This window comes from Pristis pectinata, chromosome 9, assembly GCF_009764475.1.
Source record: "Pristis pectinata isolate sPriPec2 chromosome 9, sPriPec2.1.pri, whole genome shotgun sequence".
In the NCBI taxonomy this organism is placed as follows: domain Eukaryota; kingdom Metazoa; phylum Chordata; class Chondrichthyes; order Rhinopristiformes; family Pristidae; genus Pristis; species Pristis pectinata.
Window position 1 is genome coordinate 11,044,812 of NC_067413.1, and position 16,290 is coordinate 11,061,101.

Below are 16,290 nucleotides of genomic sequence, written 5' to 3' on the forward strand. Positions count from 1 at the left end.
CAGGTAAGAGACAGTGATAGGTAGGTGCGGGGGAGGAGGGGAGAGCAGATCCACCGGGGGATGGGTCAAACGTAAGAAGAGAGAGGGCGGGAAAAAGGGGGGTAGAAAAAAGAGAGAGAGGCTAGGAAAGGGAAGAAGAGAAGAAGTGAGAGTGGTGATTGTGGGGAAGGGGGGGTGGGATTACTTTAACTAAAGTGGGAGAATTCAAAGGGAAACATGTTTTAACAGTAGATACTGGTATTTTTAGCCACATACATGAATGTGTGATGAAATGCTGGAGTTTATTAGTACCCTAGTTTATGTTCAAATTGCCAAGCTGATAATGGTTTCCTTGACACAAGAAATTCTGCAGATGCTGGAATCTGGAGCAATACACAATAAGTGCTGGAGGAACTCAGCAGGTCAGGCAGTGTCCGTGGAGGGAATAAACAGTCGCCGTTTCAGGCTGAGACCCTTCATCAGGGACTCAAGACAGTCTTGATGAAGGGTCTCAGCCCGAACGTCGACTGTTTATTTCCCTCTGTGGATGCTGCCTGGCCTGCTGAGTTCCTCCAGTACTTTTTGTGTATTTCTAATGGTGTCCTTATTTAGAATGTACAGAATTACAACTGGTGTTTTTCTGTGTTTGACTGCTCAACTTTCAATGATGTTGTTAGTCCCAGGGGATTGATGACTGATCAGCATCTCATCATGCATTTGAAATATTCTCTCTTTACAAAGTAAACACTTGTATAAGTAGACATGGCACACATTGGGATTATTTATTTTGTTCGAAACCCCCTCCATTTTTCTCTTCTCCAAATTGTATTTCGTCACTTGTCTACGTTTATTCTTTACTAAATAATCACCCAGCTCTTCATTTGAGACACGTTTTTTACTTCATGGAAACCTGATCTACATATTTTTTGATTACAAATCGGAGGAAAAATTCTTTGTTCTCCAGTGCCCGTGAAACTTCAGAACTTCTGATGAAAATTTTACTTCTCTAATTCATTTCTTGCTGCCAGAGACTTGTACATGATCCATATGAAGTGGATTGTGTTCACAGAGGATGTGTCCTTTCATGGGAGATCTAGAACTAGGGGGCCATAACCTCAGAATTAAATTAAGGATGAGGTAGAATTTCTTCTCTGATGGTTGTGAATCCTCAGAAATCTCTGTCCCACGGGGATGAAGAAGCCAAGTTATTGACTATATTTATGGCTGAGACAGACAGACAGTTGAGGGTTCTAAGGAATGAACAGAAGAGTGAAGTTGAGGCCATGGAGGAGCAGATTAGAGGTGAGAAGTGCACTAATCCTACTACAATCCTACTCTAGTTTTTATGAAACAAAATAAGCTTGCAATTTTTATGTGAATTATAATTCACATTTTGTGGTGGTATTTCTAAAGGTTTGGAAAGAAAACATTATGTGAAGGAGTACTTTAGCTTCTAATCAGCAACTCACCCCTCATACTTGACATTTGGCAGTTACCAAGCTACTGAAGAAAACCCTGAACTTTCGGAACTTCCCTTTGTCTGATGTGCTGTGCGCACCATTTACCTTCCCGCCCCAAGCCTTGGTCCTGCCAATTTAACAGGTAGATTTTCCAAACTAATAACGTGACTTTACATATTGGTTGACATAGTAGTTAGTTGTTAACTTATCCACCAGGACTTCTGCTGGAATTTAACTAGTTAAAACCAAACCCCAGCAGCTCAATGGTAAACTTCCTACTAGTCAACCAGAGGGACAACCTTTCTATCCAGTCTATGCAGCTGTGTCAGTGGATCTGGGAGAAATTGAACAGTACAGCACAATACAGGCCTTCCAGCCCACAAAGTTGTGCTGACCTTTAAACTCGCCTAAGACTATCTAACCCCTTCCTCCCACATATCCCTCTATTTTAAATTCCTCCATATGCTTATCTAGTAATCTCTTGAATTTGACCAATGTACCCGCCTCCACCACCACCCCAGGCAGCGCATTCCATGACCCAACCACACTCTGGGTAAAAAAAAACCTTCCTCTGATATCTCCCTTGAGCTTCCCACCCATTACTTTAAAGCCATGCCCTCTTGCATTGAGCATCGGTGCCCTGAGAAAGAGGTGCTGGCTGTCCACTCTATCTATTCCTCTCAATATTTTGCACACCTCTATCATGTCTCCTCTCATCCTCCTTCTCTCCAATGAGTAAAGCCCTAGCTCCCTTAATCTCTCCTCGTATGCTCTCTAAACCAGGCAGCATCCTGGTAAATCTCCTCTGCACCCTTTCCAACGCTTCCACATCCTTCCTATAATGAGGTGACCAGAACTGGACGCAGTATTCTAGGTGTGGTCTAACTAGAGCTTTATAGAGCTGCATCATTACCTCATGGCTCTTAAACTCGATCCCTCGACTTATAAAAGCTAACACCCCATAAGCTTTCTTAACTACCCTATCCACCCGTGAGGCAACTTTCAGGGATCTGTGAATATGGACCCCTAGATCCCTCTGCTCCTCCACTCTACCAAGAATCCTGCCATTAACTTTGTACTCTGCCTTGGAGTTTGTCCTTCCAAAGTGTACCACCTCACACTTCGCCGGATTGAACTCCATCTGCCATTTCTCAGCCCAACTCTGCATTCTATCAATGTCCCTCTGCAATCTTCGACAATCCTCTACACTATCCACAACAGCACCAACCTCTGTGTCGTCTGCAAACTTGCCAACCCACCCTTCTACCCCCTCATCCAAGTCATTAATAAAAATCACGAAAAACGGAGGTCCAAGAACCGATCCCTGTGGGACACCGCTAGTCACAGCCCTCCAATCTGAATGCACTCCCTCCACCACAACCCTCTGCCTTCCACAGGCAAGCCAATTCTGAATCCACATGGCCAAGCTTCCCAGGATCCCATGCCCTCTGACCTTCTAAAGAAGCCTACCATGTGGAACCTTGTCAAATGTGCAGTAAATACCCAGCTTTCGTGGTCACATTGAAGGGATCAGTGTAGGAACAAATGATGTTATGCATCAAGGTATTACTTTTTCTGAAAGGTATCAGAGAAAATAAATCTATATCTGTTTTAATATTGAGTGACCTCATGCATGTGATTGGGTTTAGCATGTTAAATTAAAACTTCTTGACAGATCAGGATATTTAACAGTTTTATTTTGCAGGTTATTGGTGCTTTGTACATGTATTTACATAACAATGAAGCAGTACCATTCACTGATACAACAGATTATAAACTCCACCCTTTGACCCCCGCACACTGAGTTACACACGGATGCTTTCCTTCATGGCTGAGAGTGCTGTGGTGCTGGAGAAGAGTCAATGTGGTAGATCAGGGCCACACAGATCCAGGCTCAGCAACCAATCAGCTTTAATTCTTCCCCTCACCCCCTCTCTCTGCCTTCCACAGGGACTGCTCTCTCCGCGACTCCCCTGTCCACTCGTCCCTCCCCACTGATAAACCCCCCGGCACTTGTGCCTGCAACTGCACCAAGTGCTACTCCTGTCCCTACACCTCCTCCCTCACCACCATTCAGGGTCCCAGACAATCCTTCCAGGTGAGGCAGCGAGTGAGTCCGAGGGTGTCATTTATTGCTCCCGGTGCGGCCTCCTGTACATCGGTGAGACCCGACGCAGATTGGGTGACCGCTTCGTCGAGCACCTTCTCTTCATCCACCACACAGCCAGGACCTTCCCGCCACCCACTTCAATTCCACATCCCACTCCATACTTGGCATGTCTATCCACAGCCTCCTCTACTGCCACGTTGAGGCCAGACCAGGATGGAGGAACAACACTTCATATTCCCGCCTTGGGAGTCTCCAACCTGATGGCCTCACATCGATTTATCTAACTTCTGGAACCCCACCCTTCTTTCAGCCCCCCCCCCCCCCAACTCCTTTGTCTTCCCTTATTCCTGTAGCTCCTTTCCCCTCCTTGATGACCTGCCATCTCCTTCCTCCCCTCCCCCATCCTTTATTCCATGGTCCACTGCCCTCTCCTACCGGATTCCTCCTCCTTCAGCCCTTTGCCTCTTCTACCTATCACCTCTCAGCTTATTACATCTTCTCCCCCTCCCCTCCCCCACCCACTGCCTTCCCCCTCTCACCTGGACTCACCTATCACCTGAACTCAACTATCCCCTGCCCGTGTGTGCTCCTCCCCCTCCCCCCACCTTCTTATTCTGGCTTCTGCCCTCTTCCTTTCCAGTCCTGACGAAGGGTCTCGGCCAGAAACGTCGACTGTTTATTTCCCTCCATGGATGCTGCCTGACCTGCTGAGTTCCTCCAGCACTTTTTGTGTGTTGCTCCAGATTCCAGCATCTGCAGAATTTCTTGTATCTAGGCTTTAAATCTGAGCTTTCCCACGTTGGGAGCACTGAATGAACAACTACAATGTCAACTATCCATTTCCCCCCACAGATGCTGCCTGATCCACTGAGTTCCTCTGGCATTTTGCTCCAGATTCCAGCATCTGCATTCCCTTCTGTATCCACTGCAATGCTGTCCCATTTTAGTGAATCATAACCTCAGCTTAAATTGGCCTCTTGGCTGGTGGTGAATAAGGAAGGAATTAATGGACTGGATGGGTGGGCAGAAAACTGGGAAAGAATGCCAAATATGATATAATGCAAAGAAGGTGCAGCGTGTGGTGGGATACTGAGAAGCAACGAGGTTCGGAGGGACCTTGGAGGTCATCTGTGGTCCCTGCAGGTCCCAGTACAGGTGCTTAAACTGGCATGTTGAATATTCTATTGGCCAAGATCGTGAGCATTGCGTGGAATGGGGAAAGAGATTTCTTAGCCCTTGCCTAGCTCAGTGACTTCTTCCCATCCAGAATGCTCAGAGAAATTTTTACTTCTCCAGGCTTGGCCTTCTGGACATCCTTTAACTCCCTTCAGCCCATGACTGGAGCTTGAGCAAGAGGCAATTAGTGATGGACTTGTACTACCTTACCACATCCTGCAAGTGGGTGGGTAGATGGGGGGGGAGAGAGAGAGAGAAAAAAAAATGAATGAATGAATGAATGAATAAATAAATAAATAAATAAATAGGCACACACTTGCTGAACAGGGCAACCCCTGGTTTGAAGTGGTTAGATCTATATAACTAATATAATGAGCAGAAATTAGCTTAAAAATGTAAGACGTAAGTGTGGAACAGATTCTCAAGCCATTATTCAAAAATCATTGTTGATCTCTCATCTCAAGTCAACTTGTCCTCCAATCACTGGATACCCTTTGTGTCCAATCAACTTTAGTGTTGAAAATACTTCCTAACTGTAATCCTCTGGGCTAGTGAATTGTGTTATTGAATAAGATCAGTTTATTAACTGATTTCAGCAACCTCAGTTGTGTCAGTCTGATACTCCTTGCAGAAATAACAATTCGAATAACATTGAGAAATTGGGATTTTGAGGAATAATAGCAAATCAGCTTTAACAGAGTAATTTATAGTCAGATTTAACTGTGAAGATTAAAAAACCCAAGTCTGGAGCCTGCTGAGCTCTCTATGCTGTTATAACCACCAGTTGGCATTCACTGGCTCTCTCCGCTTCCAATATTTCGTGCTCCCACAGAACTTCATCCTGGAAGACAAAAGAAAAAGTCTGCAAGGCTCTGTAATTGCGGAGATAAATCTCATTGTTTTAGAACAACAGATCTCACAATAATGATATATTTCAAATTGCATTGTTTCAAACCAGCATGGGTGTAGCATTCTGAACTGCTGAGGCCCAAGCACTGACCTCCTCAATACCCCACTCTTTGTATTCTATCTGTTAACTAACTTTCAACACCATGCAGGTACATTACCTTAATTCCAGGTGCTCCAATGTTATTTACCCTCTTTCTGTGGCAAGTACTGGCTTATCCTTGGAGCTGTCTCTGGACAGTGACACCTCCCCTTCTGTGGCTAACCTAACTCAGACTCTGTGATGGTGAATCCAGCCATTATACAGCACGGTAACGTAGCGGTTAGCGTAATCTATAAAGTGCAGCCGGGTTCAAATTCCGGCTGCTGTCTGTAAGGAGTTTTGTACGTTGTCCCGGTGTCTGGCGTGGGTTTCCTCCAATTTCCTCCCACATTCCAAAGACGTATGGGTTAGGAAGTTTGGGCATACTATCTGGCGCAAGAAGCATAGTGACCACTTGCGGGCTGCCCCCAGAACACTCTACACAAAAGATGTATTTCCCTGTGTGTTTTCAATGTACATGTGACTAATAAAGAAATCTTATTTCCATGAAATGAATGTTTCCCATTTTCATAGAAAATCCAAATCCCTTGAGTAGAAAAATTATGGGTTTGATTCTCCCATTTTACCAATGAATGACTGTCCACAATTCTCAAACAAAATAAAATCACTAATTTGTAGCAACTTACTTACTGTATTCAATTTTGTGCAGCACTTTTGGCTACCAATATCGTTGCTGACTGTTCATTGTATACTTTCTCCTTGCAGTCATTTCCTTCCAACTCTTCTCCCAGTTCCTTCTCATTATCATCTTCATTGGTGATTCTTCCACCATTGTGAATACATTACTTTCTCCAATGGTTATATTTCTTAATTTAGGATCTGACGATTTCGATGTCAGCTTGGATGGTTTCCATGCTGTTTGTGTCTGTGTTGTTGGAAAATGCTGGACGTGCAGGACGTGGACGTTGTATCAATGACATTTCCTAATCAGAGAATTTACTGAGGTCAATGATTAGATAGGCATCCAGGAAAAATGCACTCGCCAAGTTAGGTTGCCAAAAATTAAACAAAAGGCTCAAAGGAAAACAAAATCAGAAAAGGATTTAATTTTTTCTGGCAGTACATCGCTTAATGTTTGTGCATTACTTTCTTTATATAAAATTGCACCGAAATGGTGATTTTACAATGAGAAATATGTTAGAATCTGTTACTAGGGAAGAATAGCAACACAGCACCTGTAAGATCCTAATACAGAGTCACAATAGGTTAACAAAGAGAAACATATTTGACAAATCTGTTTTTGATTTTGTGACTACAACTGAAATGTGGTTTATTTTGGACTTCCATACAATCTAATAAATAGAGACTCAGAATAATGGATTGAGGATAGGCTAACAGATAGAAACAGTCGGCTTATTTTGAACTGTGACCAGTGGAAAATACCAAGCATCAGTCCTTGGATCACAATCTGTATCAAAGGGAGCTAATTTATTTATGCATTTGTTTTGTGGCTCCCAAAAAAAATGAATGCATAAATAGATTAGCCCATCCCTAATTTCCCCTGAACTTAATGGCTGACTAGACCATTTCAGAGGGCACTTGTGTCAATCACTCATTTAGTGGCCTAAGTCACATGTAAGCTGGGTAAGGATGGCAGATATCCTTACCGAAGGATATTCGAGTACCAATGGGCTTCTACAACAATTCGGTAGTTTTGTTGTCATCATTATTAACAGCTAGTTTTTTTAAAAATAATTCCATATTATTAATCTGAATTTAAATTCCATAGCATCACCACCACCATTCTAGGACAATTAAAATGGATGCATGTTAGATAAAGCCTCTCCAACACTTTCTCAGGTGCAATTAAGGAAGGGTAACCAATAGATATTGGCTCGCCACAGCTTTCCCAAATAAAATTTAAAAGACATTTAGAGAGGTACATGGATAGGGAAGTTTAAGATGGATATGGGCGAAATGCAGGCAAATGGGACTAGCTCACTTAGGTCAGCATGGACAAGTTGGGCCGAAGAGCCTGTTTCCTTGCTGTATGACACTATGAGCTGTCTTGGTGGGATTTGAACTCAGATTCCTGTTTTTTTAATGGAGCCTCTGCAGGATAAAGTCTCTAAGGGAAAGGAAGTTGTGAAGAGGACACAAAGAGGTTGCACACTGCCGTAGACAGCTTGAATGCAGAAGACAGCTAACAGAATATACCATGGAGAAATGTAAAGCCAGCAGGCTTCAGCATCCCATTATGGCCCGTGTTTTGTGTTTCTATGCCAGATTAGACTGTTGGCCAACTGAAATGGTTCCGATGGTAGAGAGCTGCTTCTAAACTATGGATTAGAAATAAAAGCTCATTGTTATAATCTCAGAATGAAGAAATAACAAAGACAACACACCGCATTCCTTACTTATATTCGTGGCTGGCTCCTCAAAGTTCTTGAAGTTGGATAATGGCGTGGTTGTCATAATGGACACATTGTTGCCCGAACCAAAGGTGCAGTTGTTCAGACTTGAGTTGCAGATGCAGACCTTGCATACCACTGGGGTCGGTACTGCTGGGGGAGAAAAAAAATCAAATGCTTGTTGACCACCTTGTATTTTACCACCACTTACTTCCCACTTTGAAGGCTGAAAGGACAACCCTGAGCAATTTTAGGGACAAATATGAAGTGAGGTGAGAAAATTAAACAATTTCACTGATTGGTGGGGTAACATTACAGAACAAGGACATTCATGCCATTTTTCTGAGATGCTTTGTCATGCTCACAGAAGATGATTGGTGGAGACTTTCCCAGCAATGCCCCTCAATACATCTGGGTGGCAAGTCCTTTGCAAATGACAATGGAATTCCACTTTTACTTTTTCACCAAGCTCCAACAATATCAGTTCCCTGCCAGGACTCACTTTACACCCCCCCCCCCCCCATCCCTGAAGTAACCCCCACTTTGTTATACTCAATATCAAATTCAGGGCCTGCTATTCTGATCCATAGAGTCATACAGCATGGAAACAGGCCCTTCGGCCCAACTGGTCCATGCCGACCAAGATTCCCATCTAAACTAGTCCCATTTGCCCGCGTTTGGCCCATATCCGTCTAAACCTTTCCTATCCATGTACCCTGTCCAAGTACCTTTTAAATGTTGTTAATGTACCTGCCTCAACCACTTCCCCTGGCAGCTCATTATACTGACCACTCTTTGGGTGAAAAAGTTATCCCCTCAGGTTCCTATTAAATCTCTCCCCTCTCACCTTAAACCTATGCCCACTAGTTCTTTGATTCCCCAACCCTAGGAAAAAGACTGTGCCCATTGGCCCTGTCTATGCCCCTCATGATTTTATACACCTCTATAAGATCACCCCTCACTGTCCTGCACTCTAATGAAAAAGGTCCTGACCTGCTCAATCTGTCTCCTTAAGTCAGTCCCTCGAGTCCTGGCAACATTCTCGTAAATCTCCTCTGCATTCTTTCCAGCTTAATGACATTTTTCCTATAGCAGGGTGACCAAACCTGAACGCTGCATCCACGCAGCAGGCTGCAGTCCTTCCTGGATTCAATGCAGGCTGCTCTCTTTCAAAGCTCTTCCATTTCTGACTGAAAGTTTTCATTGGCTTCAGATCCAGTTCCATTTCTGCCTTTTATCTTTCCTTTATTATAGTTTGGACATGCAGCATCCTTCCTGACATTCGCTCCCTCCCTGCAGTCACCCCTCCCCTGACACATTTTATTTATTAAGAAACTGACTAATGGGCCTCAAAGAAACTAACAGTTGTATGCAAGGCAAGTTTTTCACTGTACCTCAGTACAAGTGACAATAATAAACCAATACCAATACCAATATGTTCTTTTAAGTTGTTCTAAGTGCTGAGAGGCTGGTTCCTTGATCCAGATAGTAGGGGCATAATCTCAGGGTAAAGAGTCACTGAGAATGAGGAACAATTTCTTTCCAGAGAGATTTTCTCCTTTTGTGCAGAAGGTTGTGGATGTTCATTCTTTGGTTGAGATTAATGGATATTTGGGGATGTGGGAGTGTGAGAATTGAGCAGGGAGGTGGACATGCTCAGGATTTAAAACATAGAACAATACAGCACAGAAACAAGTCCTCCAGCCAGCGAGGTCTGCGCTGAAAACGATGCCAAATCAAACTAATCCCATCTGCCTGCACATGATCCGTATCACTCTATTCCCTGCATGATCATGTGCCTGTCTAAATGCCTCTTAAACGCCACTATCGTCACTGCTTCCACCACTAGCCTTGGCAGCCCGTTCCAGGCACCCAGCACTCTCTGGGTAAACAACTTACTCTTCACATCCCCTTTAAACTTTCGCCCTCTCACCTTAGATCTATGCACTCTGGTATTTGACATTTCTACCCTGGTAAAAAGATGCTCCCCTCAGCCTCTGACACCCCAGAGAAAACGATCCAAGTTCTTAAGATAAGATAAGATATCTTTATTAGTCACATGTACTGTACATCGAAACAGACAGTGAAATGCATCTTTTGCATAGAGTGTTCTGGGAGCAGTCCGCAAATGTTGCCACGCTTCTGGCGCCAACATAGCATGCCCACAACTCCCTAATCCGTACATCTTTGGAATATGGGAGGAAACCGGAGCACCCAGAGGAAATCCATGCAGACACTGGGAGAACGTATAAACTCCTTACAGACAGTGGCCGGAATTGAACCCGGGTTGCTGACGCTGTAAAGCGTAACGCTAACTGCTACACTACCATGCCTGCTCTCCTTATATCTAAAACTCTCTAAGCCAGGCAGCATCTCAGTGAATATCTTTTGCACCCTCTCCAAGGCCTTCACATCCTTCCTGTAATGCGGTGAACAGAACTGCAGGCAATACTCCAAATGTGGCCTAACCAAAGTTTTATACAGGTGTATAAAAAGATTTGCCATATGCTTATGAATGACAGGCATTGGCTGCAATAAGTCACATGACTTGCTTATTTCTCTGAATGTACATATGATTTTAAGTCATGTTTCATTTATTGGACCAGACACACTTAACAACTATTTGCTGTGATAACTCATTCTCAGCTGTATTAAAGCTCAATTAGGTTACCATTCTTAAATAAGTTCAGGAAATTGGAATGCAAATAAAAGAAATAAATGATTCTATTCAATTACAGTGATCAATTGCAAAATTTCAGAGAAGATTTTACATTTACAATGAAGCAAATGAATTGATGTAGAAAGGTGGACGGTAATTTCACCAGAAAAAATGGGCAACTTTTCCAGTATGATTTGTCCTCGGTTAATAAAGCAGGAACTTTATTAAATGTTGCTGGTCCCCTTATCTATTCCATTAAAGTTCCTGTTCAGACACTCTTGTCTGGTGAAATAATCAATAAAGATGCTGGGGTCAGTTTGGATATAGATGCTTACGTGAAAAATGACATCTGTACTGAAGTTTCAGGGAACAAGGGACACCATACTTATATAAATAAATAGGAAACTCAGTCTGAGGGAATAACCCTTCTTCAGCATTTAGTATATTTGAAACACAATTTACTGCTGCCAGCAAGAAATATAGGAAATTAGAAACTGTCCCTTTGTGCCTTATCTTCCCCTTCATGTAGTCCTGGATGTTGCCCTTCATGTTCCATTCCTAGGGGGGGCTTCTCCAAACCACTATGTCTCTTAGCTTCACCCTCCTACTTTAAAACCCACCCAGAACACATCTTCTGAAGCTGACCTCCAACCCTCACTTTCCCAACAAGGATCAATCTTCCTTTGTGAAGTCCTTTGAGACATTCTGACATTAAATTCACTAGATAAATGCACGATCTACCTTGTTGTGACCTTGCACCTTATTGCGCTGCACTTTTTCTGTAGCTGTGACACTTTACTCTGTACTGTTATTGTTTTTACCTGTACTACCTCAATGCACTCTGTACTAACTCAATGTAACTGCACTATGTAATGAATTGACATGTACGATCGGTATGCAAGACAAGTTTTTCACTGTACCTCGGTACAAGCAACAATAATAAACCAATACCAATACTAATGTATATGAAATGTACTAATCCAACAACCAATTCCATTTACAAATACCTACAGTATATAGTAGAAGAACCCAACCAATGTTAGCATTATTCAAATTCTAAGTAAGGGCTATAAAGAAGAGGAAGAATTTAGAATCAGTTAGTCAGTAGCACTCTTGTTTCTTGGGTCAGGAGGTTGTGAGTTCAGGTCCCATTTGATCACATAACTCAGGCTGGTGCTCCAGTGCAGTTCTATGGGAGTGCTGCATCACTGGGGCTGAGATGTTAAACCAAGGTTTTATTTTGCCTCATGGCACTACTTCCAGGGTCATTCTTGAGGTGAACTGACTGATAGTTATCCCTTAATAAATACCTAAAATCAGCATTATACTGCTATAAGAAAATTACTCTTCCCTCCATTTCAACAGTGAGAATATTTCAAAACTACTTCACTGAATCTACAGTGCTCTGGATTGGGAAAGATGAAGCAAATTCTTTCTTTCTGCAGTGGCACACGACACCAGACAGCAGCAGTGTCGAAGCTCACAAATGCTGCTCTGAAGTCTAGTCCTGTCTTCGCACACAAGTTTCCTTCTGGTACCAGGGACCGGAGGTGGATTGCAGCACTGCTTAAACACCAATGAGCAGCTTTGACACACCCTGTATAGAGTGAGTGTACTGCCATGGGTGTAATCAGGAAAGTAGACATCAATATAGAGTTTGTTCAAAAAAAGTCCTTAAAATGATTGCAATTGGAAAACAAGCACGATATGTCAGCAACAATAAGTAACTGCTTGCAGGAATCACTGGTTTCCTTTTTATTAATTTAAGGCCCGATGATTTTTAAATATGTAAACTGTTTGGTAAAGCTTGAGTGATTAAGCAACAAAATTACATCTTTGCTCATAGTTTCATCAGTGAACAGCCTTTCTCTAACCCAATTCATTGTGATCAGAAGCAAAGATTAAACCAGGCCCCAATTTCAATTTCATATTCTGAGCAAAATATAAGATACAGATCCAAGAAAAAGGACAATTATTTTAAATTTATTTGGTTCTGTATGAAGAAATTGAGCATAAACATCGATCTAAAAGAAAATTTTAATTTCTGCGAATAAAAATAAGGCTAAGATTCTGATGAAGATTAACTGAAGCATTAAACACACCTTCCCTCTTCAGATATTGATGGCAACATTTGTGTTTAGAACACAGCACATTACAGATCCTTCGGCCCAAGATGTTCTGCCGACATTCTATCTAACCCTTCCCTCCCACATACCCCTCCATTTCTCTATCATTCATGTGGCTATCTAAGAGTCTTTTAAATGTCCCTAAAATGTATCTGCCCCACAACCTCTGCCGGCAGTGCGTTCCACACACCCACCACTCCAGCATGTTATGCTATCATTTTATGTTTGATTTTTCCAAAGCCCCTGAATGCAGATTGTTCGAGCTACTTAAGGATAATTTAATCTCCAATTCTGAAAAATCTTGATATATTAATGTACTTACTGTAAGAAGGTGGCCTCATTAATGAACTTGTTGGAATTTTACTAGTAGAATTAACTGGAAAGAACCAATGGAGAGAAGTTAGACAAACTCAGTATCAATATTCCTCTATAATTTAATCATTAAAGCATTCTTCCTACATAAAATAAATATATCAAATTATTAAAATTAGCTTTGTTGTTTTGCATCATTAAAATTTTATAAGAACAAGAACTTGGGTTTATTTAGTATCTCTAAGTCATTTAAAATATCCCAAAGCACAATACAGGACCATACTCAGAGAAAATCCAAAGTTTGTGGTAAGGACATGTATGGATCACAGTACCAGAAGAAGAACAGAATCTAATTGGAATAGCTTTCTGTATTAAGTATTGGCAGTGGATGTTGTCTATATGGACTTTAGCCTTTAACAAGGTCACTCATGGCAGGCTGGTCTGGTCTCGCATGAGATCCAGGGGGAGATAGTGGATTGAATTCATAATTGGCTCAGTGTTAGGGAGCAGAGGGTGATGGTCGAGGGTTGTTTCTCAGACTGGAGGCCTGTGTCTAGTGGTGTGCCACAGGGGTCGGTGCTGGGACCTTTGTTGTTTGTAATTTATGTAAACGATTTATGTACAAGGCATGGTTGGTAAGTTCACGGATGATACTAAAATAGGTGGTGTTGTAGACAGTGTAGAAGGTTATGAAAAATTATGTGGGCTGAGGATTGGTAAATAGCTTTCAATCCAGATAAATGTGAGGTATTGCATTTTGAGAGATCAAACCAGGGTAGGACTCATACAGTGAACGGTAGGGCCCTGGGGAGTGTTATGGAACAGAGGGACCGAGAAGTGCAAGTGCATAGTTTGCTGAAAGAGGCGTCATAGGTAGATAGGATGGTGAGGAAGGCATTTGGCATGTTGGCCTTCATCAGTCAGGGCACTGAGTACTGAAGTTGGGAAGTAATGTTGTAGTTATATAAGATGTTGGTGAGGCCACACTTGAAGTATTGTGTACAGTTTTGGTCACCCTGTTATGGGAAAGATGTTATTAAACTAGAAAGAGTGCAGAAATGATTTAGCAGGAAGTTGCCTGGACTTGGGGGCTTGAGTTACAAGGAGAGGTTGCATAGACTAGGACTTTATTCCCTGGAACGTAGGAGATTGAGAGGTGACCGGATAGAGGTGTATGAGGGACATAGGGTGAATACACATTGTCTTTTTCCCAGGGAGGGGTGTGCTAAAAACAAGAGAGCATAGGTTTAAGATCAGAGGTGAGAGATTTAAAAGGATCATCAGGGGCAGCTTCTTCATGCAAAGGGTGCTGCATATTTGGAATGAGCTGCCGGAAATAGTGGTTGAGGTGGGCACGTCAGCAACATTTAAAAGCCATCTAGATAAAAACATGGATAGGAGGGGTTTAGAGGGCTATGGGCCAAAAGCGGGCAGATGGGACTAGCTCACTGGGCAACACAGTCGGCATGGACGAGTTGGGCCAAAGGGCCTGTTTCCATGCTGTGTGACTCTATGACTAAGTTGTATTAGTTGCCTTATTGGGCAAGAACTTGTTGTAGCAATTCTTCTAACAACATCTACCATTAGTTACACTTCCCATGGACACTTAGAATATTAATTCTTTTGCAAACTGATAATGTTATTGTGAAAGTAATTGGCACCTTGAACCTCTTTAACCAATTACTGAAGCGTAATGACTTCAACACTGCAAGTTGGAATGGATGGATTCAATGTCAAAGTGAGGTTCGGAAAGAGATGGAGAAGGAGGGAGAAAGAAAAAGTTTAAAAAACATATAAAGCCTTGAATTTTTTTACATTTAAATCACAAAGAAATGAGTCTCCACACTTGTAACTGTAAATAATCAGTGCCCAAGAGATGACCGGCAGTAATAATATTACTGTTACTAAAGGGACTTAAGGTGGAAATAGACAAGGGTACAGGAGTTAACTTACTGTGGCAAGTTTGATTTACATCTGTCAGGGAGAGCAGTATCTTCACACTGTGTGCTCCTTTCCCAGTGGTGGGGCAGGAGGTGCTTGACGCAGTGGGTGGTGTGTATGGGAGGTGCTGTACTCTACAGCTGCTGCAATTTACACTGGGCTTCCAAGTGCTCTTGACACAAGGCCTTAAGCTTCTCAATGGCATCCCAATGTTCCTTCTCTATTTGAGCAGTTATGGTCCAGAGAGTCCCACAAGTTGTTATGGGTGTTACACTTTTTCAAAGAGCCTTTGAAAATATCCAATTTTATGAAGTTATAGAGTCATAGTGACAACACGGCCCTTTGGCCCACTGTGTCCCTGCCGACCATCAAGCCCCCCTTTACACTAATCTCATTTTAATCTCCCCACATTCCCATCGGCTCTCCACCCCCCGCCCTCACTTACACACTAGGGACAATTTACAGTGGCCAATTAACCCACCAACCCTCTCTGGGATGTGGGAGGAAACTAGAGCACCTAGAGGAAACCCACGTGCTCACAGGGAAATCATGCAAACTCCACAAAGGCAGTACCGGAGGTCAGGCTTGAACCTGGATTGCTGCAGCTGTGAGGAAGTGGTTCTACTGGTTGCATCTTTGTGCCACCCATGGAACACCTACAATCATGGATAATGTCAAAGGCTCCTTGAAAAAGTGTAATATCCCCACCTTCGCAAGGCAATCTCTGATCCATGACTATACAAAATGGAGAAAATCATTCAAGGTGGCACTGAGAACCTTGAGTCCATATGTTGGGAGCACCCAGAATCCCAGCAGAATGAGTGAAACACCTTCCATGCTACCCAACCAAGGCAGTGAACCCTACTTAGGTGCATCAAAATAAGACCATGAGATATAGGAGCAGAATTAGGCCATTCAGCCCATCAAGTCTGCTCCGCCATTTAATCAGAGCCCGTTTTCCCACCTTCTCCCCATAACCTTTAACCCCTTTACCAATCAAGCTGCCTTAAATACACCCAATGACTTGGCCTCCACAGCCCTCTGTGGCAACGAATCCCACAGATTCACCACCCCCTGGCTGAAGAAATTCCTCCTCATCTCAGTTTTAAAGGGATGTCCCTTTATTCTGAGGATGTGCACTTGGATCCTAGATGCTCCCTACTTATG

At 42.8% G+C, this 16,290-nt stretch overlaps 1 protein-coding gene across 6 annotated transcripts in view; it reads right to left on the minus strand.

The window, feature by feature from the left end:
- The window catches only part of si:dkey-29h14.10 (caspase-1), a 49,250-nt gene that overhangs the window by 25,037 nt on the left and 7,923 nt on the right, over positions 1-16,290 (minus strand). For 2 of the 6 annotated variants that reach the window (XM_052024011.1, XM_052024014.1), the window contains exons 3-6: positions 13,193-13,246; positions 8,092-8,238; positions 6,365-6,657; positions 5,382-5,566 (exon numbers count right to left, since the gene is read on the minus strand). In XM_052024011.1, the coding sequence (XP_051879971.1) occupies positions 6,569-6,657; positions 8,092-8,238; positions 13,193-13,246 (290 nt within the window). In that variant the 3' untranslated portion in view covers positions 5,382-5,566; positions 6,365-6,568. Of the gene's footprint in view, positions 1-5,381; positions 5,567-6,360; positions 6,658-8,091; positions 8,239-13,192; positions 13,247-16,290 lie in introns of those variants that run through there. The other 4 variants (XM_052024013.1, XM_052024012.1, XM_052024016.1 and 1 more) reach the window with 4 other exon arrangements.